The sequence below is a fragment of the Leptosomus discolor genome, unplaced genomic scaffold, assembly GCF_034619465.1.
Source record: "Leptosomus discolor isolate bLepDis1 unplaced genomic scaffold, bLepDis1.hap2 HAP2_SCAFFOLD_67, whole genome shotgun sequence".
NCBI classification, from domain to species: domain Eukaryota; kingdom Metazoa; phylum Chordata; class Aves; order Leptosomiformes; family Leptosomidae; genus Leptosomus; species Leptosomus discolor.
In genome coordinates, this window is record NW_028237828.1 from 114,831 (window position 1) to 138,499 (window position 23,669).

General features: G+C 51.8%; 1 protein-coding gene across 1 annotated transcript; it reads left to right on the forward strand.

The window, feature by feature from the left end:
- The first annotated feature begins 1,612 nt into the window (after positions 1 to 1,612).
- On the forward strand, positions 1,613 to 4,620 carry LOC147412699 (forkhead box protein J1-like). The gene is made up of 2 exons (XM_086481105.1): positions 1,613 to 2,098; positions 3,817 to 4,620. The coding sequence occupies exons 1-2, from the start codon at positions 1,613 to 1,615 to the stop codon at positions 4,618 to 4,620; spliced, it is 1,290 nt and encodes a 429-aa protein (XP_086337231.1).
- The last annotated feature ends 19,049 nt before the right edge of the window (positions 4,621 to 23,669 follow it).

A 23,669-nucleotide genomic window follows, 5' to 3' on the forward strand; every position in this document is an offset into this window, starting at 1 on the left:
ATGAGACTGTAATGTTGAGCCACGGGCTGGTGTAAAGGACTTTGTCGAGACTGTGTTTGCAGCGGATGTCTCAACATTGCTGGAACATCTTGCCCCAAGGGATGTCTGCCTCACCATCGCTGCAGCGACACAGCACCTGCCCCACCACAAAACCGCACATCTCCTGTTTGTACCCTTACCCCGGCCCATGCGCCCAGACCCAGGGACAGAAAGATCCCCCACAGAGACGGTATTGGGCACGTGCACCATCGCTGGGGGGGGGGGGGTAAGGCTGAGATGCTAATCGATTCCCGGGAGGAGCGATGACACCCCAATAAAAGAACCACGACTACCAGCACCCGGTGGAATTCCCCACCTGACATGAAGTCGATTCGGACTGACGGGACGCCGCAGCTCCGTGGTGGTAGCTATTGCACTTGTACTTTACTTTTTTTTCCTTCTCTTTCTGTCTCTTTCCTGCCTCTACGCGAATGTTTTTGGAAGTATTAAACTTCTTTTCTTTATGGCACCTGACCGTGTTTGTGTCTTAATCTCACTCTGGGAATAACCAAGAATCTCCCCAGCCCTGACCGTGCCAGGTCTGGGCAGCAGGTTTGCACGGGGCGGGGGTTATTATTCTTTTGGCTTTTAGTCTGTTTATTCCTCCCCTCGTCCCCGTCCCCCCGCCCCGCCCGCCGCAGCGAGCATTCCTGGGCTGTCCCTCACTGCGGGCACAGGAGTTTGCGGGGGCTGGGTGGTGACGGTGGGGCTCAAGCATCTGCACAAGCTGTCGCTGCCCCCGAGGCTTATTTTGGGGGGAAGAAGCCTGTTTTGCGGGAGCGGGGCGGGTGGTGGCGGTCCCGGTCCCGCGCGCCCCCCTCCCGCCCCCCTCGCGCCCCCCCCCGCGACTGTTGAGCGCGGCGTCATTCAAACCGCGGCACCCCCGGTCGCAGCCGCCGCCGCGCAGCCGGTGCGGAGCTCCTCGGCCGCGGCTCGCCTCGGGGGGCTCTTTCCTCGCCCAAACCCGCGGCACTGCGGCTTGAAAGCCCAGCAGCGAAAGCCAGACGCCTCACCCTCAGCTCGGGCTCTAACGGACACCTGAAGCTGCCGGCTCGCTTGGAGGGAGGGGGCGCTTGGGGGGGGTCCGCGTCCCCCGCGGGGCTCCGTCCCCCGCCCCCCGGGTTGCTTTAGGGGCAGCGGGTGAAGGGAGGAGCAGAAATAGGGTGAAACCGAGGGAAGTTGGTAGCGGGGAGGGGGAACTTGAAGCTATTTTGTCCTGCTAGCGGCGGGTGGGAGAAGCATCCCTGCTTTGTGGGACGGCAGGGCTGGGTTTTGGTCGTCTGTGGGGGTTTTGTGGGGTTCGTTTTTAATTCTTGCTACAACCGAAGGCTTCTGGGCAGCACCGGCCCCCGGGGTTTGGGGGGAATTTGCCCGAGTTTCAGGGCTGCTAAGGCACCCCGGGGGAGGTGTTGCGGCTCCAGCGTGCAGCACCCCGGGGATGGGTGTCACCCAGCGGCACCGGGAGCGGCACCTGCCCCGGTGCTGGAGAGCGGCTGCACCCTCGGGGAGCCTCAACCCTCTCCCTGTTGTTCTTGCAGGATCTGTCCCGTCCCCTCCCTTCCCTTCCCAAGGCATGGCTGAGGCGTCGCACCTGCGGGCAGGGAAGGAGAAAAGAACGAAGAACGACACCGTGGTGGACTTGGACGACAGCCTGACCAGCCTCATGTGGCTGCCGGACTTCTCGATCAGGGAGGACACCAGCATGGGCAAGTCCTACTGCCCCAGTGGCCCAGAGCCCCTTGACTGTCACAAGCTTTCCAGCTTCGACGCCCCGATGTCGCCTCTGGCCGCTGACCCAGCGTGCATGGGGGTGCCCCACACTCCCGTCTCCTCCTCCTCCACCTCAAGGACGGCGCACCACACCATGCCCGTGCACCCTCAGCTGGCGGAGGACATCGACTACAAGACCAACCCGCACGTCAGGCCGCCCTACTCCTACGCCACCCTCATCTGCATGGCGATGGAAGCCAGCGATAAGCCCGAAATCACCCTCTCCGCCATCTACAAGTGGATTACCGACAACTTCTGCTACTTCCGACATGCTGATCCCACCTGGCAGGTAGGAGATTTGGAGACCTCTTGTCTTGTCCCCTCGCCCCGCAGGGCTGGGGAGGGCTTCCCACAGCCTCCACTGTGCAAGGCAAGGTGCCATGGGGATGCTGAATCCCACTGGGAGGAAGGTGGCACCGGCAGCTGGTGGGGAAGGGCTGTAACGGAAAGAGCTTGGGTGTGCAGAAATGCCGCGACCATGAGGGCGGCGGAGGGAAGGAGCCATTACAGGGGGGAGCCCGGGGCCATTTTGGGTGCAAGGAGGTACCTGTCGGGCTGTTGGTCCCTGCAGCTCCTCTTGGCTCCAGGACGAAGGCGTCTCTGTCCCCAGCTCCACCTTTCTGAGGCTCTCGTGGTGTCCTGAGTCCCTCCGGGCTGAGCACACGTGGAATGGCCAGATTGAGCATCTCTGGGTGCTGAGGTGCAGGTGTAGGAGAGGGATGGAGAGGAGCCCCAGGGAGATGCCGCTTGTTGGACAAATCCTTCGCTGGGGAGGTTCAGAGCAGAAACGCTGCTGCTTTCCCAGCAGGGCAGGTCTCCTGTCCCCTTGGACAGGCGTAGGAGGCTCCATCGCTGTGACGAGCTGGTGAGGCCTCAGAGGGAAGCCCAAAAAGAGGTCAAATAGGGCTGCTGTCCCCAGCTAGCACGAGCATGTCCCCAGGGGGTAGGGGACAGCCCCCAGGCTCACCAGCTTTGGGGACTGCGTGAAGTACAGGGGCTTTTCCCAGCCACCTTGGCTCGCTGCCCTCCTCTGTCACGCAAGGAGACCTCCGGCACGTGAGGCTTTCTAGGATATGGCAGGGCAGGAGGGACCTGGGTGGCTCGTCCCTCTGCTTGGGTTCACATCACTCCAGGCACATTCAGGGTTTCAGAACAGCTTGACGGGAGCAGAAACTCCTCTATTTCTCTCCCCCCCCCCCTTTTTATTTTTCTTTTCCCCCTTCAGCTCGTTTGAGTGGTGGCTGGTGAAGATGCAGTGATTCCACACCAAGCTTCCTCAGGCCAGGAGGCACGTCTGGGGACACACCGGGCTGTGGTGGAACATCCATGTGTGTCTCCAGTTTTGCCCGTCTGGTTTGGGTCAGCCTGGCTGCGGGGAGGCACGGTGCCTATTTTTGGCCAAATAATTTCCCCTCAACACTAGCAACAGGCACAGATGAACAGGGGGATGCAAGGAGGGCCCTCACGATGCCATCCCCCACGGTGCTGCCATGTGTTGCCACTTGTAATGGGGCTGTGGCCACACTGGTGTAAACCATAGAAACATTTAGGCTGGAAAAGACCTTTAAGATTATACCCTCCTCTTCCTCCTTAGACACGAAGGAGGACCCAGCCTCCTTCAGCTCAGCTCCATGCCTGGAGTGAGTCTGGCCAGTTTCTCCCAGTGCTCTGCATGATCAAAGGCCCCACAGTCCAAATTTACAACCAAGGAGAGTTGCCCAAAAGCTTCCTGTTGGTTGGCAGGTCCTAGCTTGAGCCCCTTGGCTCCTGTCACCTCTGGCTGGATTAGACAGAAGGCAAGAAAACTCTGCTGGTGGCTAGGGGCAGGGGAGTTTCTGCTGGGCATGCAGCCTGGGATGTCTCGGTGTTGCCGTTTCTGCTTTCTTTTTCCCAAAGGGCCTTGCTGAAAACGTGCTTCTCTACCAGCCTCCCCACACAGGTAGGTACTGCAGCAGCAAACAAGTGTTCAACCTTGGTTTTTTTTTTTTTTTTCTCTTTTGGGTCTAGAACTGCATCCGGCACAACCTCTCCTTGAACAAGTGCTTCATCAGGGTGCCCCGAGAGAAGGGCGAGCCAGGGAAAGGTGGGTTTTGGAAGCTTGACCCCCAACATGCTGACCGGCTCGAGAACGGGGCCTTCAAAAAACAGAGGACGGCCCCAGTGCAGATCCATCCTGCCTTCACCAAAACAGACCAGCCAGAAGCACAGGGCGTCGCCAGCCCAGCTGCCTCCCCCTGCGCCTCCAATAACATCCTCAACGTCAACGTGGAGTCGCTGCAGCTGCTGAGGGAGTTTGAAGAAATCACCGGCACCCAGAACTGGAAGCCGGTGGTTGGCAAAGCAGGGCAGAAGCACAAGCAGCCCTCGCCCAAGCGAATGGCCAAGACACCTCGGCTTTCTGACTCTGCCTTACTGACCCAGGAAGAGGAGGCCGAGCTGGGATCACTGACAGGCGACTTTGGCTGGGAAGCCATCTTCAACACCAACCTGAATGGAGACTTCTCCACTTTGGGGGATCTGGAGCTCCCACCTACTCCAACCAGCCCCGTAACACACGACCTGGACTTGACAGTACATGGGCAGCACACTGAGTGTCCCCAGGGGCAGGAGCAGGTCCTCACCGCATCCAACCAGAACATCTTGGACTTTGATGAAACCTTCCTGGCCACTTCCTTCCTGCAACATCACTGGGACAAAGAGACAAGCGACTGCCTCTCCACCGCTGTCAACATAGAGCAGTTGTTTGATCTCAACGACACCTCTTTTCCAGCAGATGCGACCAACTGGAGCAACCTGGCGGCCCTCTTATGAGAGGCCAGTCACCTTCCAAAGCCCACACAGACTTTAGTAGGACGCTCCCCCCGTGCTGCTGGGACTTACAAGGGACAAGATTTTCTAGAGACGGAGACATCCACAGTGACTTTTACCAGCTTGAGTCACGGAAACACCACCACAAGAACTGCTTGGTATATCTGTAAAGGACACATCACAAGTCTCTAGTCCATGAGTCTCCTCAAGAGGAGAAATTTTAACAGCACTTATTTTTTTACTTGTAAAGGAAGAAATGTGAATATGTAAATTATCTTTTTTTTTTTTTTTTTTTCCCCCCCCTATGTGGAAATGAACACGGTACATGTTTCTTCAGGGCTAAAGGAAAGCACCTGTTAAATCCTGTTCAAGACATTCCTGGTAGCTTAGGACTTGAGGACTTGATAGGTTAAGTGCAATTTCCTCACCCCTTCATCTCTCCATTTCTCTCTCTCTTTCCTTTTTCTGTCTAGGGTAGTTGGTAGGTACAGTGTAATAATTAGCTAGCATGTAAAAAGAAGTCCCTTCTGGATTCTCTGAGTTCAACCTCCCTCCTGATTTGTGCCTAGGGAAGAAGAAAAGGTTTATAAATCCAGCAAGTCTGCCTCTTCAGTTGTTTTTATATAATCTGTTAAATATTATATATTCAAAATGTTTTCACCTTTAGATGTTTTTTATATAATCTATTAAACATTATATATTCAAAAAGTCTGCCTCTTTAGATGTTTTTATATAATCTATTAAATATTATATATTTTAAAACCCCTGTGTTTTTAACACAGCATTTCTTAATAGTGGGGGGATAGGGGAAATGCGGTTTGGGAGCTGTATTCGGTTTGTGTGGCGGGGTTTTGGTAGCGGAGGAGCAGCTACAGGGGTGGATCCTGTGAGAAGCTGCCAGCAGCTTCTCCGGCTCCAAGTTGGACCCACCGCTGGCCAAAGCCGAGCCGATCAGCAATGGTGGTTGTGCCTCTGCGATATTTAAGAAGCGGGGGTGGGGAAAAGAAACTGCTGGCAAACCTGCAGCAGAGAGAGGAGTGGGGTGTGAGGGAAACTCTGGCACTGAGGTCAGTGAAGGGGCAAGGGGGTGGAGGTGCTCCGCGTGCTGGAGCAGCGATTCCCCTGCAGCCCGGGGTGCAGACCCTGGTGAGGCCGGCTGTCCCCCTGCAGCCCGTGGGCGTTAGCGGTGGAGCAGCTGCCCACCTGCAGCCTCTGGAGGACCCCATGCTGGAGCAGGGGGGGGCACCTGAAGAAGGCTGTGACCCCGTGGGAGACCCGCACTGGAAGTGAAGCCGTTGCAAAGGGGGACTGTGGTGCTGAGACTCACAGAAACTCCCGGCAAAAACCCCGCCTGGTCTCGGGTGTGGAGGGAAGCGTGTTGGATACAGAATCACCAAAGAAAAACATTAACTCGACAGAGAAGAAAACATGAAAGGAGAAACCCATGGAGACCACCAAAGAATCCGAGCCTCCCGCTTTCCTTAGTATTGCAGCCAGCAGGGAAGCACCACGTGAGGTTTCTGGTAACGTGGAAGTGGAAGCCCTGACCCCAACGGAGGAGGCAGCACCCCAAAGCCTTCCAGGTCGGGGCAAACCAGAGGGCAGTGACTGTGCTAAGAAGATAGAGACCTGTGGCTCCAGGAAATCGGCGAGATCTTGCAAAGGTGGCAAAGTTGTGCATTAACACTGTCCGAAGCTTTAGTTAGGTCAGTGTGGTAACTGAAGCGTGAGCTCTCTTCATTGCAGCCGAGTGAACTGCACCCAACACTCAAATAATCACAATTAGTCAGAATTCCTGAAAATTACCGACCCCACTGGGCTGAGCCATGTTCTGGGTACCTGTTGCTTGTATATCAAAGTAGTTCCTTTGAGATCTTTCCTGGGTTACACTACCATAAACAGATTTAAATGACATTATTTACTCCCTTTAAAAAAAGGTGCAATATTTACCCACTCAAGAGGTGGTGAAGAGGGTTAGATATATCTTGAGAGCACTTTGCAAGCAGCATTTAACGTTCTGTGTAGGTGTTCAGTCATCCTACACAGAATTAGACTAGAAAGACTGATCTCTCTTGGAGAGATTGCATACGGAGGAAGAGTAAACAGCTTTCTAATATTGACAAATAATTGTGATAAATATATAATTTTTCCATTGTAGAGACAAGATATTTAAACTGTTCATATGCACTGTGAAGAAATTAAATATATTGGAAGAATAATTAATGATTACTAGTGCATTAAAACTTAGCAAGGCTCCAGAGAATTACTTTTCCATTATCTAACTTCCCCAGGATGTTAAGTGAATAAAAGCAGAGACATGTTTTTGTTTGTTGGTTTTGGGGTGTTGTTCCCGCCCTCTCCCCCACTAGGACTGTATGCTTTAGTATGGAATATTTTGGAGTAAATGGTGCCAGAAGAAATACAAAGCTAATTCCCACCCAAAAAAGCATCAGGTTTTAGAATATCCCCAGAAGATTGAATCGTTTGACATTTTCCTTCTGGTTTGAATTGTTGTTGTTTTCTTTCTGGTGTAAGGACTTGTGTGTGAGGTTGTTCTATTGGTTCGTTCCTTTACTGGCTTTATTGTCCTTTTTTGTTTGTTTCCCTCGCAGAACAGACACATTTCCTGTATGAATCTGTGCAGCGAACAGAGCTGAAGTCACCAGTCTGACATTGATTTTTTTCCCTAATTTTAATGTATGCAGCTGATGTAATCCATGTGTACTGACTGAGGAAGGCAGAGGCTGCAGTGTACGTTCTCATCACAAAGCTGGATTAACATATACTAGTTTGGTGCTTACAGTGTGTTTGCACTGCTTCTTTCACAGACTCATCCCAGAAGGGTTTGGGCTGGAAGGGGCCTCCAAGGCCACCCAGTGCCACCCGCTGCCCTGGGCAGGGACACCTCCCACCAGCCCAGTCGCTCCCAGCCCCGTCCAGCCTGGCCTGGAGCCCTGCCAGGCAGGGGCAGCCCCAGCCGCTCCGGGCAGCCTGTGCCAGCGCCTCGCCGCCCTCCCGGGAAGAGTTTCCTCCCCGTATCTCACGGGAGGGAAGCGCCCCGCAGCCCCCAGCCCCGCCGCGGGGCCGGCGGCTGCGGCGCGGGGGAGAGGGGAGAGGGGCCCGACTGCTCCCCCCTCCCGCGGGGAAACCAGTGCCGGGGACACGGGGCGAGGAGGGGAGGGAGGGAGCGCCGCTCTCTCGGGCTCCGCGGCGGCAGTGGCCCCCGCGAAAATCAAGTCCCGGAGCTGTCTGGGGATCGGGCGCGCAGCAGCCCACCCACCCCCCGCAGCCCGGCCCGGCCCCCGGCCGTTGCCCCTCCAGGCATTTCCCGGGCCGGCCCGGGGTAATCGACGGCGGGGCCGGGACGAGGGGACGAGCGGGCGGGGAAGCGCCGCTGCCGCTAGAGCTCGTCACAGCGGAGCGCCGGGTCGGCACGACAGCGCCGGCGAAGCGCTGCCAGCGGGAGGGGAGAGCTTCGGCCGGCAAGTCGCGGCCGGACGGGATCGGGCCCCTCGCCGGTCCCGGGGAGGCCAGCGGCCGCCCTGCCGCAGTCGCCTCTCGCTCGGGGGCACCCGTGCCCGTCCCCGCCGCACTCCCTGCAGAGCTCCGCCTTTAACGGCGGCGCCGGGGGGTCAAAGAAAAGAGGGGGCTGCGGGGGGTGCAGGGGCGGAGAGCCCCCCCGCCCTGGGCACGGCGGGACCGCGGCGCGGCGGGAGCATCCCCGGCACCGGGCAGCCCCGGCGGCGGGTGTCCGTCCGCCCCGCAAACGCCCGGGGAGGGCAGGGTGGGCAGCAGCGGCAGCGCTCGGCCCACCTCGGGGGCTCCGGGCCGCCCCTGGCAGCGGGGCCCCGGGCGGGCTCAGGGAGAGCATCGCTCCGCTCCACACCCGGCCCCCGGCCCGGCCCCGAGGAGCGGCGCCGAGCGCTGCTTCCCCCGCCTCGGCCGGAGGACTCGGGTCTCACCGCGCCTCGCAAGGGGCAGAGGAGCCGCGGGGGAGAGCGGGAGGCCGGGCCGGGAGGGCGCGGGCTGCGCAGGGGGAGAGAGCGCAGCGGCTGCCGCCCGCCGGGGCTCCTGCCGGCCCGCCGGGAAAGGAGCCCCGGAGCCCGGACAGCGCGCTGGGTGCGCCTGACGTCACCCCGCCGGGCTGTTCGCCCTTTTTTCCCCTCAATCTGGCCAAGCTCAGCAGCAGCTCGTACACAGGAGTTACCCTTTTCCTCCAGCTGTCGAACAGTCGAATACTGTTTTGTTGTTACCTTTGTCGTTGAACTACGAATTCCCGTGGATCAACGGCCAGAAAGTTAGAAGAATTGGTGATTCGGGACTTCAGTACCCCTGGGGAAATAAGGAAAAAGGGCGGAGGTTCAGCCCGGCTCTTCCCTGTCTGATTCGTTACTATTATTCTATCTGGTGATGTGGATGGACGGAGAGACTCACCCCAAGCCCAAACGAGCCGGTTTATAAACACCACCGCCTGAAGGGCTCCGTTTATACTTTGTCAAAACGACAAAACGGTGGAGACGTGCAGGGACAGCGTGATGGCGGGACTGCAGGAAAGGTCCTGTAAGAGCACGACCGGCTTGTTAATCGATTAACGTTTATTGAGTGTAAATATTTGGTAAAGTTTTTAGGAAAACTAGCGATTCTAAATGATTAGACCAGTCAGCAGGACTTTTGAATAACGCATCCCATTAAATACATCTAAATATCTCTGTAGCGATTGCTTTATTCGCAGGGCATCCCCCGCACCTTTCTCTCCTGTTCTTTTTTTTTTTTTTTTTTCCCCTGCCGGCAGCTGGTTTCTTCTTGGCGCGTTCGCCTGAATATCAGGATCCCCAAATACGTGTTTCTTCCTGTACTTATAAACCGAACGTTTACAGAAAATACTCTTTCAACTTTGAAATTGGGAGCGGTAATCACCTGGAAATTTCGAGTCGGAAGCAAAACTATAAAACTAAGGGGAAACCGAACTGAGCGCGTATACCTTTTGCTGGTTGGAGACTTCTGGTTTGTACACAGCATTTAATTTAGAAAGATTTGATTAGAGATGTATTTTTCCCCATAAAAGCCTTTTCTTTCTGTTTCAAATTATAAACGCTTTTCTCTCTCCCCCTCAGTGCATGATTTTCAAGTTTCCTTACTTCCACCGGAAAAAAGGCGATTATTTCCCATCGCTTTCCCCCATCCATCCTCAATCTCGCTACAAAAAGAACTGATCTTATTCTCACTAATGACGCACCCGAAAGGCGCCTGCGGGGCGCGGGGTGCCGGGGAGCCCGCTCCGCTCCGTCCCCGGCCGCGCTCCCGCTCGGGGCGGGGGGGGGGGCCGAGGGGCGGCCGAGCTCAGGGGACACGCCGAGGGGGCAGGGCCGAGGGCTCGCACCCCGAGGCCCAAATCCTTTTAACGGCAACGATTGACGTGAATGAGCGAGAGGCCGGGCCTTCTCCTCGCCCGGCTCCGACCTGGCAGCTCGGCATCGCCCGCCGCCCCAATCCTCTCCCGGTCCCTGCGCCCAGCGGAGACCAGCCGGGAGCCGGGACCCCCGCAGCGCCCGGGGGGACAGAGCCGCGTCCCAGCGCCCGCCCCGGCGGCAGCGCTCAGCCCCGGCCCCGCCGTCACCGCCGCGCCCCTCCCCGGGACCGCGCGGCTCGGCAGTGACCGACTCCGGCCGGAGCGGCTGCCACCTCCCCCCAAACCGCGCTCGGCCCCTCACAGACACCCCGCTCTCTGCCCGCAAACCGCCTGCGCCAGCGCGCCCCGCGGAGGCGTGCGGAGAGCGGAGCGCTCACGGCAGCCGCTCCCGCCGGCCCCTCCCGCGGACGCGGGGCTCGGGGGGTCCCGCTGCCGCCCCCGCCTCCCGCCCCTGCTCCCCGCCGCTCCCGGAGCCGGTCCGCCCGCGGCAGAGCCGAGCCCGGCCGGCGGCTGGGGGGCGCCGGGCGGGACGTACCGGGCGCCGGATGAGTCCCCGCCGGCTGCGGCTCCGCTGGGAGCGCGGGGGCGGGCGGGGCAGGGCGGGAGGGAGGAGACCGGCAAGGCGGGGGGTTGGGCTGCGGGGGCTGGAAACGCCCCCGACCAGACCGAGGCGCCGCAGGAGCGTTCCACAGCCGCGACCCCCTGTCACTGCTCCTGCCGTTCGGCACCCGAGGCCCGTGCTCAGCCTCTCCAGGAGAGGCGGGCTCCACCACTCCTTACGGGTACTTGGGCTGACAAACGCCACCGCTCCCAACGTGTCCCCCTTCCTTCTTCTTCCCCCAGCTCTTTACTGCCGAGCATGACGTCACACGGTACGGAACATTCCTTCGGTCAGCTGGGGCCCGCTGTCCCGGTTCTGTCCCCTCCAAATTCTTCCGCACGGCCGGCCCTGCTCGCTGCTGGGGCAGTGGGAGAAGCAGAAAGACCCGGACGCTGTGCGAGCACTGCTCGGCGGGAATGAAAACTTCCCGGGATTATCGGCTCTGATTCCAGCAAAAAGCCATCGTCCTTTGGTCATCAAAGAAAAAGAAAAAAAGAAAGAGAAAGAGAAAGAGAAGAGAAAGAGAAAGAGAAAGAGAAAGAGAAAGAGAAAGAGAAAGAGAAGAGAAAGAGAGAAGAGAAAGAGAAAGAGAGGAAAGAGAGAGAGAAGAGAGAGAGAAAGAGAAAGAGAAAGAGAAAGAGAAAGAGAAAGAGAAAGAGAAAGAGGAAAAGAGAAAGAGAAAGAGAAAGAGAAAGAGAAAGAGAAAAGAGAAAGAGAGAAAGAGAAAGAGAAAGAGAAAGAGAAAGAGAAAGAGAAAGAGAGAGAAAAAGAGAAAGAGAGAAAGAGAAAGAGAAAGAGAAAGAGAAAGAGAAAGAGAAAGAGAAAAGAGAAAGAGAGAAAGAGAAAGAGAAAGAGAAAGAGAAAGAGAAAGAGAAAGAGAAAGAGAAAGAGAAAGAGAGAAAGAGAAAGAGAAAGAGAAAGAGAAAGAGAAAGAGAAAAAAAAAGCACGGGACAAGCTGATTTTTTCCCCGCAAGGCTCCCAGGCGGGGGGGGGGGGGGGGGGGGGGCAGGACAGGCTGACCCAAACTCCAGCGTGGCCGTTTTTCTGAGAGAAAAAAGATTATTTGAGGTGACTGGGAATTGCTGCAACTGCTATTTTTTGATCTGGAAAGTTTCAGTGGGAACAAAACCTGAGTGCACAGAAGGAAAGAGCAAAGAGCAGTCAGGACAGAACATGCAGCCTGTTTCTGTGCTCACCCCCACGCACGGCCATCTGAGAAAATGACAGGCAGGACAGGCTCTGCGGGCTGCAGCCGTGACCGCTCAAGCACCCCTACGTCGGCAGCACGCCAGCCCCCCCTCCCTGGCCCTAGCTCTGCGTTTCTCCTCCCTCGCTCCAACAGCGGCACTTTTTGGGGAACGTGGTGAACCGGGTCAGGGAGCTGAACTGGCAAATACCAACTGAACACCACCGGGGTTCTGCGGCCAGGGCCGCCCCCCGCCCAAAACACAGGGCCAGCACCAGCAAGACCAACAAGAACCTGCACTGGGGCACGAGGTGACCCAGGCAACTGCAGTCCAAGGGAAAAGATGGCAACGCTCTTGAGTTGGGTTGGAGTGTTAAGGACCGGCAGCTTCAGACACTCCCGTTTCGGGCTGGCTCAGGACAACGCTGGTCTGCTCAGGACAGCAGTTTCCAAGTTGTCTTTTTGTCCACAGAAGTTGGCAAAAAAAAGTCCTGGTCAGCTCAGATACAGTCTGTTAAGACAGAAAGCAGAAGGAGGGCAGGAAAGAAGACAACAGCAGCGCAGACCACATGAGTGAGAGTAGTTGTCTCTCGTTTCAGGCGCTGTTCAGGGCTCATGAGAAGCCATGAAAACAGTCTAGTTGGTCCAGTCCCTCAGAATCTGGGCAAGGAAAGCCCTTGGTATTGCTGGAAACTGCTGGGGTCACAAAGGAAGAGCAGTGTAAGTATCCCTCTGTCCTGCTCCCGCTCCCTCTGATGCTGGTATCGAAATAACAGAACCACACACAACTTGCATGACACATGTCCTTAATAAAGCCAGAGCCCTCCTTGTCTTACCATCAGATCTCACCCAGAGGTCTGCTTCACAGCACATGTCACTCAGAACACACTCGATGCAGCTTTGCCTGCCCTGGAAGAAAACCATCCCATCTTTCTAAGGCGTTCTCAACTTACTGGTTATTGTTTTAAAAAGCATTCATTCTCAGACTCAGTCAGTAGAAGAGACTCACTGGCGTGATTACCTCCGGGGCACTCATTGTTAAAAATAAACAGCTATTTTTAACCTCTGAGACTAACCATTCAGTCCATTAGTACCGCTTTTGAATGCCCTTCCTTTACATTTCATGTCATGCAAAACAGTTTTCTGTGACCTTATGAAAATACACACACTAACTGAAAAGATACTGGAGAATGATTGTATAAAGACTGTTTTGCTTTTGTGAAGTGTAAGGAAATCCAGATCTTACCTGGGAGCCCCTTGTTCATACGTGTAAGAACTGAATGCCAAAAAGTCTCGCCATCTCACGCGTTCCCTCAATCCAATCCAGTTTGTCTGACAACTGCAGATCCCCACGGACCCAGCCAACAGAATGATCAACCGTTTTCCATGTGTGAAAGGCAACGCCTCGTTATAAACCATCAGGACAGTGTTGCTCTTTCTACTAATAACAACGAGTTTTTATGACAGCTTGTTACAAACCAGCAAACAAAATTCCCCCCAGGACATTCTCACATGGCTCTTTCAAAAACGTGGCACACACAAATGAACACTTATGTATTCTAAAGATAGACACAGACTGTGCTACAGCAAACTGCTGTTAAGGCCTATCTCAATGACACACTTTGTACTGTTTTCCCCACTCCCCCAAAGGACTACTGAAACAGAAACTCCAGTTGCTCTTCCCCTGTTTACATGGGTTTTTAACTGAGTGGACTTTGGTGGAACAAACCCCTTCAATATTAACAATCCAAACAACTGTTAATATAACACCTTCTGTATTAACAACACCTATCTCGGCTGCACATAGATTTATAATTTCAGCACTAAACCAAGTTTCCACCTAGTTGCAAAGTATTTAACTTGAACAGAAATCATCTGTATGTCATGAATGACGCTCAGATCAGCACTCAGCTTTATGAGCTGTTCATACCACACAACACCAAATCACTCCAGCGAAGAGTGAAGCCCAGTGTGATACATGTCATATAAAGGCTGTTTTTAAGCCGCTGTAGTTACTGCCTTAACATCTCGCACACTGTTTTGTTCTCCTTTGGAGCCTAGCTTTGTTGGCATGCACCGTGAAGTAAAACAGAAACCTGGCAGTTCATTAAAAGTCTTTCTGAGGAATAGTACATACAAAATAAAAACCTTCCAGAACTTCAAAATGGTCCATCTATTCAGATACGTTGGAACTGGGACTGAGCATTTGCTTTGGTTTTCTGTACTTTAAACAGAAACATACAGAGAGATGAAATATTGAGGGTACAACTACACAACAGAGTACAGCACAACAGCAGAGTAAATAAGCTCATGTTGCTGCATACAGACTGTTCCAGTACCTGAGCTAAACTGATTATTTCTCCCTACGCTGACTTTAGCTTATACCTATTCCCATGTTAAGAATCTGGCCTTAAAAGGAACAAACAAACTGGATCAATAGCTCCACCCATAGACATCTGCCTTATTATCAAACCAACCAGACAGCACTCGGAGAGTAAATAAAGGAAAACGGTGATGAAGAACATGAAAGCCCACGTTTTCAAAAGGGTAATTCATTAGATGCACCTAGAAAAACACAGAGGCTGCGTTAAACTGCGTGATGCCTTTCACAGTCAGAGAAATCCCTACTTTTTAAAAACTGTGATAACTCAATTTATTAACTTTGTATCAGGATTCTTTGCTAAAAAAGGTAAACATACATACGGAGAAGTCTCGAACTATTTACAAGTCAGGAAAGAACATCCCTCATCAGTTGAAAAGTATATGCTGAACTAAGTAAATCACAAAGGTCAAGTCTGAATTTGGTCAGAACAAGACTTCTAAGGACTGAACCATCTGAGTATTAAATGTAAGGTCTTAAACAGCAAAGCAATGAGTAAGTCTGACAGCTTAAAGGAAGTTCAAATAGTTAATTTCGTAAAAGCACCACACTTGACAAGTTGTGAAATCGGGTAAGTTGTTCTCAAAACCCAGAAAGGAGTGAAAAGGAACATCATCATGTAACATGACTGAAAGGTAAGGGCTTCAGTATTTTACATTCCAGCAACACGCAAAACCCAGTCTGACCCAGTGGTAGAATGCTCTATTTGAAAAGGTGTACTAACAGAGAACAGACAGTTACACAAGTTACATGAAATGTTCAATAAAATCTACAATAATTTAAAAACCCCCAGTAAGTCAAATACATTAACCTTTTAAAACTTTACCTCATTTCTCATTGTTCTCCAAACATTTAAGATAATTCACCCAACAATATTGATTTCACTCATTGTATCTGATCCAAATTCATCCAGCTCAGCTGCAAATCGGTTCTCTTCATCTAAAGACATTAAAAGAGAACAGATTTAGGCAAGTTACAGGACAGTCAAGACCAGATCAAGCTATCCCTCTTCCAATTTGAGCTCTCTAGAAAAATAAGAATTCATAAAGACTGTTACCGATTGTACAAGATTGTGTATTTACCAGTCTTCCACATGATCTTCAAATAACATTCCCCCAGGTTTTCACTCTCTTGCACATCCAAGATAACACGTCCTTCATTTTCATTGAAATGGTGTCCATGGCAATATATTTTCCATAGCAAATATATTGGTTAAGCAATGCCCAATGTTACTTGAAAGCTACCTGCATGCACATGAGTGCACAACGTAAAAAAAAAAGTTATTTCTGCCCTGAAGGATTTCTAACTCAAGGCTTTACTTGTAAAGTGAGTTCTGGATAGCCCAGACGGAAAGCAAGCTCACACCTAGGGCATGACATTTTTGAGAGGAGCTCCTCAGTGTCAACATTTCCTTGTCTTTCTCCTGCAGCTCAGGCAGAAAAGAATACTGACCTTACAAGAACATGAGTTCTTAGAAACATTTTAAGCGTTACACATTCCACTTCTGGGTGTGCATCTACCTCCTGTCACAAGAACACCGGTCCTATGAATACCAGGGCTGTGGAGATCACACCTACGTCCTGCAGGCCCACTCCAATCTTATGTCCAAAGATGTTAAGGGCTACAACCCTGGTTCCCTTCGCTAGAACTGAACCCATGTTGTGTGGGACTTCACAATTGCAGGGAAGGAAGCCCAGCTGTGAAACACACAGGGACATCGCTGTTAAGAACCGTGCAGCTCCCAGAGAAGTGACCTTTCTTCTTTGAGGAACTCTTCATCTGCACCCCAATTCCAGCATCTTGAACAACGGCTTCTGTCACAAAGGCGGGTACTATGGAGAGCTTTGCTGATGGAACTAAACGCATCAACTGCAGTGCAGACACAGCTGTCCTGCAAGGCACGAGCTGCGACTCAGCCTTTGAGGACAAAAGCAGAGACACATTAGTTACCTGTCCCAAACGGAAGAGATTGCTCAGCCGTACTTCTACAGCAGAGCAGTAAACCCTGGTGATCATTGGAGGGCTAAGAAACTTTTGACTGCAACACTTACCATTTCTCTTACCAAAGAAAAGGCAAATCTTGAAGTGTGAGGGGTCACAAGTTTTTCCGAACAGCCTTCAATACCTCTGAAGACTGTACCAGAGACACTACTGTTGCAACCAGTGCATCATCTCCATTTGAGCCATCAGGAGAAGGTAATAACAAGGTTCATGCAGTCAGTTATTCCTGAAGAACAAATTGGAGACCTTTGTGCTGGAGAAATTTGTGACCTTTGATGGCCAATTCGTATTTAAACTGCCATGTGTTCCTGGTTTTTATATTAAACATTTAAAGATTCACCAAAGTCCAGTTGACAACAACTTTCAACTGAAGATGCAAATCTGTTCTTAGGGTTTTCTGTCCTTGGGAGATGTCTACAAGTCAGACCTTTTCTGAACAGGTCACAGGTATCAAAAGCACCAAAAAATTCTGAAGGCATCAAAAGAGTGCATAGATGTTCACTGACGCAGAGACATCTTTAGCTGCATCAGGTTGCTCAGAGCCCCGTCCAGCCTGACCTTGAATGTCTCCAGGGATGGGGCTTCTGCCACCTCTCTGGGCAGCCGGTGCCAGTGTTTCACCACCCGCAATGTAAAAAATTTCTTCCTTCTATCTAGCCTAAATCTGCCCTCTCTCAGTTTAAAACCATTATTCCTTGTCCTATTGTTAGAGACCCTGCTAGAAAAATTTCCCCCATCTTTCTTACAAGCCCCCTTTAGGTACTGAAAGGCTGCAATAAAGTCTCCCCGGAGCCTTCTCTCCTCCAGGCTGAACAAGCCCAACTTTCTCAGCCTGTCCTCAGAGGGGAGGTGCTCCATCCCTCTGGTCATTTTTGTGGCAGAGCAGAGGGGATGAACAATAATGTCAACAGGGCCTTGGCAGCAGGCTCTGTCCTGGGAATGGTGATGGAAGCGGGGCTCAGGCTGGCTGCGGGCTGACAGTCACACCCCATTTTTTGACTAAGAGGTATTTATCCACCCGCAGATGTTCTTCTCCCCGGCTCTACCATTGGCACCGCTGCAACCTCTCTGATACCGTGGCTGGAATGCTGTGAGGGGTTTTGAGGCAGTAATACGCTGGGGTTTTGGAGAAGTGCAGAGAATTGAAAGAGCTGTAATAGGGGCTCTTTCTTGTGCTCCCTGCCAGCAGGCACCTTCATTGCTGGCAGTAAAAAGGGTTTTTAACGAGCGTGCCCTTCTGCTGCCTTCTCTCAGCACCCGTGCACGAACTAGAAGAGAAGAAAATGCAGCAAATCCATTTCGGTAACGGTACCGAGGAACAGGAGACATCTTGAGGTGCCATTGATGAGTGCAAAACTAGGGACTGTAACAGCAACTGGTCACCTGAAAATGTGAAAAATAGTGTGGAAAAAGAGGAAGACACCCTGAGAAAGTAAGGATCGGTAACTGCCATTGGCCTTTCTCACTGCAAGGAAGGGAAAACAGTCTGGGAAAATAAAAATTGGTCTGAGAGAACAAAACACCATCATGTGCCCCGGGTGAACCACAGGAATTACTAGCATCACTTGACTGCTCAAAGCAGTGGTGTCGTACACCTTCTGGGGTCTCTATGGTAGAAAAATGACTTAATTTTCACCCAGCATTGTGGGTAAGTCATGAGACTCTGTCTGTTGCTTTCTTAGCCCCCCTCTGAGCCTACTGCTGGGGTGGTTCAGTTTGTCCCCTCACCTCTGGGACAGCTGGTTCCCCTTCAGGGATCTCTCCCATGCAGTGTGTACCACATGTAGACCTAGAAGGAACCTATCCCAAGTGTATCCTGTCCTAGCGCTGGTACATTTGCTTTCTTAGAGAGAAGTTTGCATTGACTGTAGTACTATCCAGACACTTGGTGTTCCTGTTATCTGTTGTTGCCAATGGTGATTGTTACAGCAATGGATTGTTGATAATTACTTGTAATAGCTTGGCAGAGAGATTTGTACACACACACTTGCTTCTTTAATACCGGGCACACTTGCTAGTGGGGAATTTGTGGCATTGGTAGCAGTATCTATTACAGCACAGAGCCTGGATTTGGTACTCGGGATATCAGGTCTCTAAAACAGAGGACACAATACCCCAATACAAGCCTGAGTGGAGTCTCAGCAGCATCCCAGATGAAGGAGCTTTCTGCAAAAGAGGTAAAATTTTCAGGAAGCTTCCTCGAGTCGTCGGTGGCTGATACGTGAGATTTCAGGTACCAAAAACAGGGATCAAAAAAGTCCAGGAGGTATCTGGGAGGAACCTAGTGATCTTTGCAGATGAGAGAGTTTTCTTCCAAAGAGGAAAAAACCTCTTGGGTAGCTTCCTTAGAGAAGTCTGGGACTGGCACCCAGGACCTCGGGTCCCTAAATCTAAGGTCAAAAGACCTGGGAACATGCCTCGGAGGAGTCTTGTGTGCATCACGAAGGAGAGAACTTTGTGTAAAAGAGGTAAAATATTTTAGGTAGCCTACTTGGAGGAGACTGGGACTGCTACCTGGGATCGCAGGTGCTAAAACGAAGGTGAAAAGACTCTGGGAGATACCTGGGAGGAGTCTTGGGTGGATCCTGGAGGAGAGCTCTGTCTCCAAAGGGAGAAATGATCTCGGGTAGGTTCCTTGGAGGAGTCTGGGGCTGCTACCTGGGTTCTCAGGCCCCTAAACAGAGGTCGAAGCACTCTGGGAGGTACCTGGGAGGAATCTCGGGTGTATTCTGGCGGAGGGCCTTTCCTTACCCAAGATGTTTTTCTCTTTGTATGTCTCTTGCAGGAGTCTGGGACTGCTCCCCGGGACCTCAGGTCTCTAAAGGTGAGTGGAAGAGTAGAGTAAAGGTGTCTGTGATGTCATAGAGGTTAAAAATATTGTGTGGCAGTCGCTGGAACCGGCTTACAGTGGTGGAAGGCTACAGTAAAGGAGCCTGTCACGTCACAGAGGTTGAAAAAATGGTGTGACAGTCACTGGACGCAGGATTATGTTGTGGAAAGGTTGCTATGAAGTTGCCTGTGATGTCACAGAGGTTAAAGATATGGTGTGGCAGTCACTGGAAGCTGACTTAGTGTGGTGGAAGGCTACAGTAGAGGTGCCTCTGATGTCACATATCTTGAAAATATGGTGAGGCAGGCGCTGGAATCAGGCTTACGTTCCAGGAAGGCTGCTGTGAAGTTGCCTGTGGTGTTACGGAGTTTGACAATATCGGGGGGCAGGCGCGGGATGCAGGCTTCCGTTGCTGGAAGGTTACTGTGAAGTTGCCTGTGATGTCACAGAGTTTCAAAATATGGGGTGGCAAATGCTGAACGCAGGCTTACAGTGGTGGAAGGCTGCTGGGAAGTTGCCTGTGATGTCACCGAAGTTGAAAATATGGGGTGGCAGTCGCTTAGTGTGGTGGAAGGTTACAGTAGAGGTGCCTCTGATGTCACAGATCTTGAAAATATGATGTGGCAGGTGTTGGAAGCAGGCTTACGTTATTCGAAAGTTGCTGTAAAGGTGCCTGTGATGTCACAGACGATGGCAACATGGTGTGGCAGGCTCTAGACGCAGACTTAAGTTGTTGGAAGGCTGCTGTGAAGTTGCCTGTGTTGTCCAAGAGGTTCATAAGATGGTGTGGCTGTCGCTGGACGCAGGGTGACGGCGGTGGAAGAGTAGAGTAAAGGTGTCTGTCATGTCACAGAGGTTAAAAATATCGTGTGGCAGGCTCTGGAAGCAGGGTTATGTTGCTGGAAAGTTGCTGTAAAGGTGCCTGTGATGTCACAGAGGTTGAAAATATGGTGTGGCAGTCGCTGGAAGCAGGCTTACAGTAGTGGAAGTGAAGCTGAGAAACTCAGTAACAACTCAGTGTTATGAAGCAGGGATTCTTTATTGCGACGCCGGGCAGCACCGGGGATGGCCAGCACTCCTGCTGTGGCCTGACCAGTGCTGCTGTCACTTTAAAGGACAAAGAAATTCAGCAGAAAATAAACCCCCTTGTGTTCCAGCTTGTCCTCGGATATCAGAGGGGCTGGGGGCGCTGGACTTAGATGCTGAGTGATGTCCAGTTGGGCTCTGTGAGTCCAGACAAGAATGTGACATTTACCTGTCGGACTCCACTCAGGGACTTTGACTGACGCCGTTTTGCAGAGTTGCAAATAGAGGTATTTTATTAAGGCGACAGACACACAAGTTGGTTGGATTGCTGGTGATAAACTCACTGTCTGCAAAGCACGTGCAAGTTTCAGGTAAGAGTAACACAGCCTGGCTATAAAACACACTAAGTTATAAAAGCAACTCGACAGAGATTTCTAAGTTTGCTGGGGAGCATGTGGTGCAAGCGAGTGTTTGAGTCTTACCCAAAGGCGTCCCTGTGGGGGGAAAGAGAGGCTCAGCCTGTCGACTGATCCCAGAAGTTTTAAGAGTCTGTGACTTGTCAGCGATGACATCTTCCCTAACGTCCTCCTCTCTTAAGCTATTTTTATACTATTTTTTACTTTTGAGGTGGAGCTTGAGTGACTCCAGTTGTGCAGACCCTCATTATGATTGGTGTCCAACTCTCTCGCTTCACTTTTAGAGGTACGGGCTAGAGACATTCAGGGCACAAGTTCAGCGAGGGGTGGCCGCACCTTGAAGGCGGGTAGCTTTTGGGATGGAGGCAGGTTCTGGGATTATAGTGAGATTATGATGGGCAAAGTCCACCCAAAGGACAGTATTCTGTCAAGGAATGACTGCGTCGGCCCCGGGTAGCAAATACGCAGCTTATCGGTTCCACATCACCATCCAGTTCCCATCCCAGGGCGGTACCGCAGAGCCTGGCCGCCCCCACCCTCTGTGCCGTGCCGTTTGTCTCTCAGAGTCAGCACATCAAGCTCCCCTGATGTTGCCAACAGCCAAGGTTGCCTGGGGAGCTCCTGGGGAATGGATTCCTTGTGTACCCGCCGCACTCTGATTTTGTGCCCTTCCTTAGCAGGGGAACACTGCTGCACCGTTAATCCAAGTCTAATTTCCAAGTCGCCTCTAGCTCTGCTTCCACAGCTGCGCAGAGGGGAAGGATCACTGCCCTCAGCCTGCCAGCAGCACTCCTCCCAAGGCAGCCCTGGGTGCTGTTGGCCACCTTTGCAGCAAGGGCACGTTGCTGCCTCGTGTTCAACTTGGTGTCCCCCAGGTCCTTTTCTGCAAAGCCACTTTCCAGCCAGGCAGCCCCCAGCATATACTGGTGCCTGGGGTTGTTCCTCTCCAGGGGCAGTTGGGGACTATCCAATCAGCTGTGCTTAGTGGAAAGATCCACTTTCCTGCAAGTGCATTGAGGAGATAGTGCTGGGTACCAGGACCGTCGTGTAAGATGAATGCAGCCAGTTTTCTTGTGGTCCTGTTCTGAGCAATGTTTAATCTGTACTGTAAAGGTATCCCGCGTTTCCTGAGCACTCAAATCTGATAGGCAGGTTTCCTCCGGCTACTCCTGAAAGGTCGGTGAAAAAGTATTCCCTGTTTAAGCCTTCCTTGGACACTGAGCTGCCTGTGATTTCTTTAGGAGTGCTGCTTCACATGCTGATGGTGAAGCGAGAAGGAATATGGGTTCTTCTCCTAAGTTTGCAGGATTTGGAAACGAGCTTGGACAAGCGAGTGCCTTGGGATTGGTAGGAGGGAGATTCCAGGTGATAGGTTTGATTTTAGTTCAGTATCCAGCACCCATGATATAAGTAGAGTTGCCTTCCTCATAGTGGAATGGGAATATTTAAAACCCTTTTTCCCCTCTGGGGGGAACCTTCACTTCCAGGGCCCCAAGGGCGAGAACAGCCTTAATGACCCTGCTCAGCCTCTCCTGGGGTCTCCCCCCAGCCTGCCCCCAGCCCAGGAGCTCCACTGAAGCTCAGCTTGAGGCTATAACCTTCTCCCTGAGCAGTGCTGTGGGAGTGTGGGTCTTCATTGCTCCCAGCCTCAGCATGCTGGCTGTCGGTCCGTCTGTCTTGTCCTTGTAGGCCTGCTTGGCCCCTGTGGGACTGTGTCTGACCTTGGCTGCGCTGGCTGGCCGTGATCCTGACTTACCTTCCTGGCTTGGTATGGGCCCTGCCTTGTCCCTATGGCTTTGCCTGGTGATCTGGACTTGTAGCCACCTCTGGGGCTGCCCTGCTGCCTTACTGGGGTGCTGAGGTAGGTCCTGCTGGCCCGGAGATCCCCATCCCATCAGGAGCAGCCTGCTCTTGCTGTGCCTGGACTGGGAAGCAACCTTTCCTTCTGCTTCTAGAGCTGGCTCAAAGCAGGTTAGATCACAGCCCCGGCGTGCCAATATGACGGCAGGAAGGTTTTGGTTTGGTGTGGGGTTTTTTTGTGGGGGAAAGAGGGTGTTTCACTGTTTGTTGTTCTTTTTGGAAATCAGGATCTCTAGTTGAGCCCAAAGACCTACAGCTGGATTATGAAACCTATTGGAAGTATTGGCATCCCCTTACTTGGGTAGGTTAGAAATACTGTTTGAGGGAAGTCTGTTATTTTAGGTGTAGCGTTTACCTTTTTTGTTTAGGTTTTATCTGTCGATTTTATGCCATTTTCCATTTAGATTATTTTTCTGAATCTGTTCCCGAGCCGAAGGTTGGTCACAGAGGTACAGAAAGGAGCAGCAGGATTTTATGCCACTTTACAGTGAGATTTTAGGTCTAGATTTTAGATTTAGATTTTTGGTTTAGATTTTGTCCTATTTTCCATTTAGATTTTACGTCATTTTAGGTTTTGTTTTTATGTTTACGTTTTATGTCATTTTACAGTTTGATTTTCCGTCTAGATATGATGATTGTATTTTACTTCCGAGATTTTAGGTTATATTTTAGGATTAGATTTTACATTTAGGTTTCAAGTTTAACTTTTGAAGTCTAGATTTTACATCTAGATTTAACAATTAGATTTTACGCAATTTTATGTTTAGATTTTATGTCTGGATTTTAGGCTGAGATTTCAGATTTAGATTCTATATAATTTCATGTTTAGAATTTACGTAGTTTTAGGGATATACTGGTTTAGACGTGGTGAGGAGTGACACAGGAACGGCAGGAACACCGCTGGGTTTGGTGACTGTGTCCGTGTCCTGCAGCAGAAACGTTTGAGGCTTCGGCCCAATTCAGCCGTTGCTGTGGAGAGGTTTGAGCTCACTGCACCCAGCCTTTTTGTACGGGCTAAGTGTAGTATTCTGGGGTTTTCTAGGTATTTTGATTTTAACATTCTGGGCCTAATTTTCCTCAAAACTCGATTTTCAGCTAGGGTGTTACTCTTGTTGCTAGATGCCGGCATTGGGCTGCCTGAGGAAAAATAGTGTGTAAGATCTATAACCAAAGGGTTTCTGTATTTTCTATATATTTCTATATTTTTGGAGTACTTGCCAGCTGAGGAGTTTCTCCCTTGGACTTAACCTATAGAGGGTGATCTGTCAGACAGCCTCTCCTAGCGGTTGCATGATTCCTACTTGTAATCAGGTTCTTAATTTGCAGCCTGAATTTTGGATG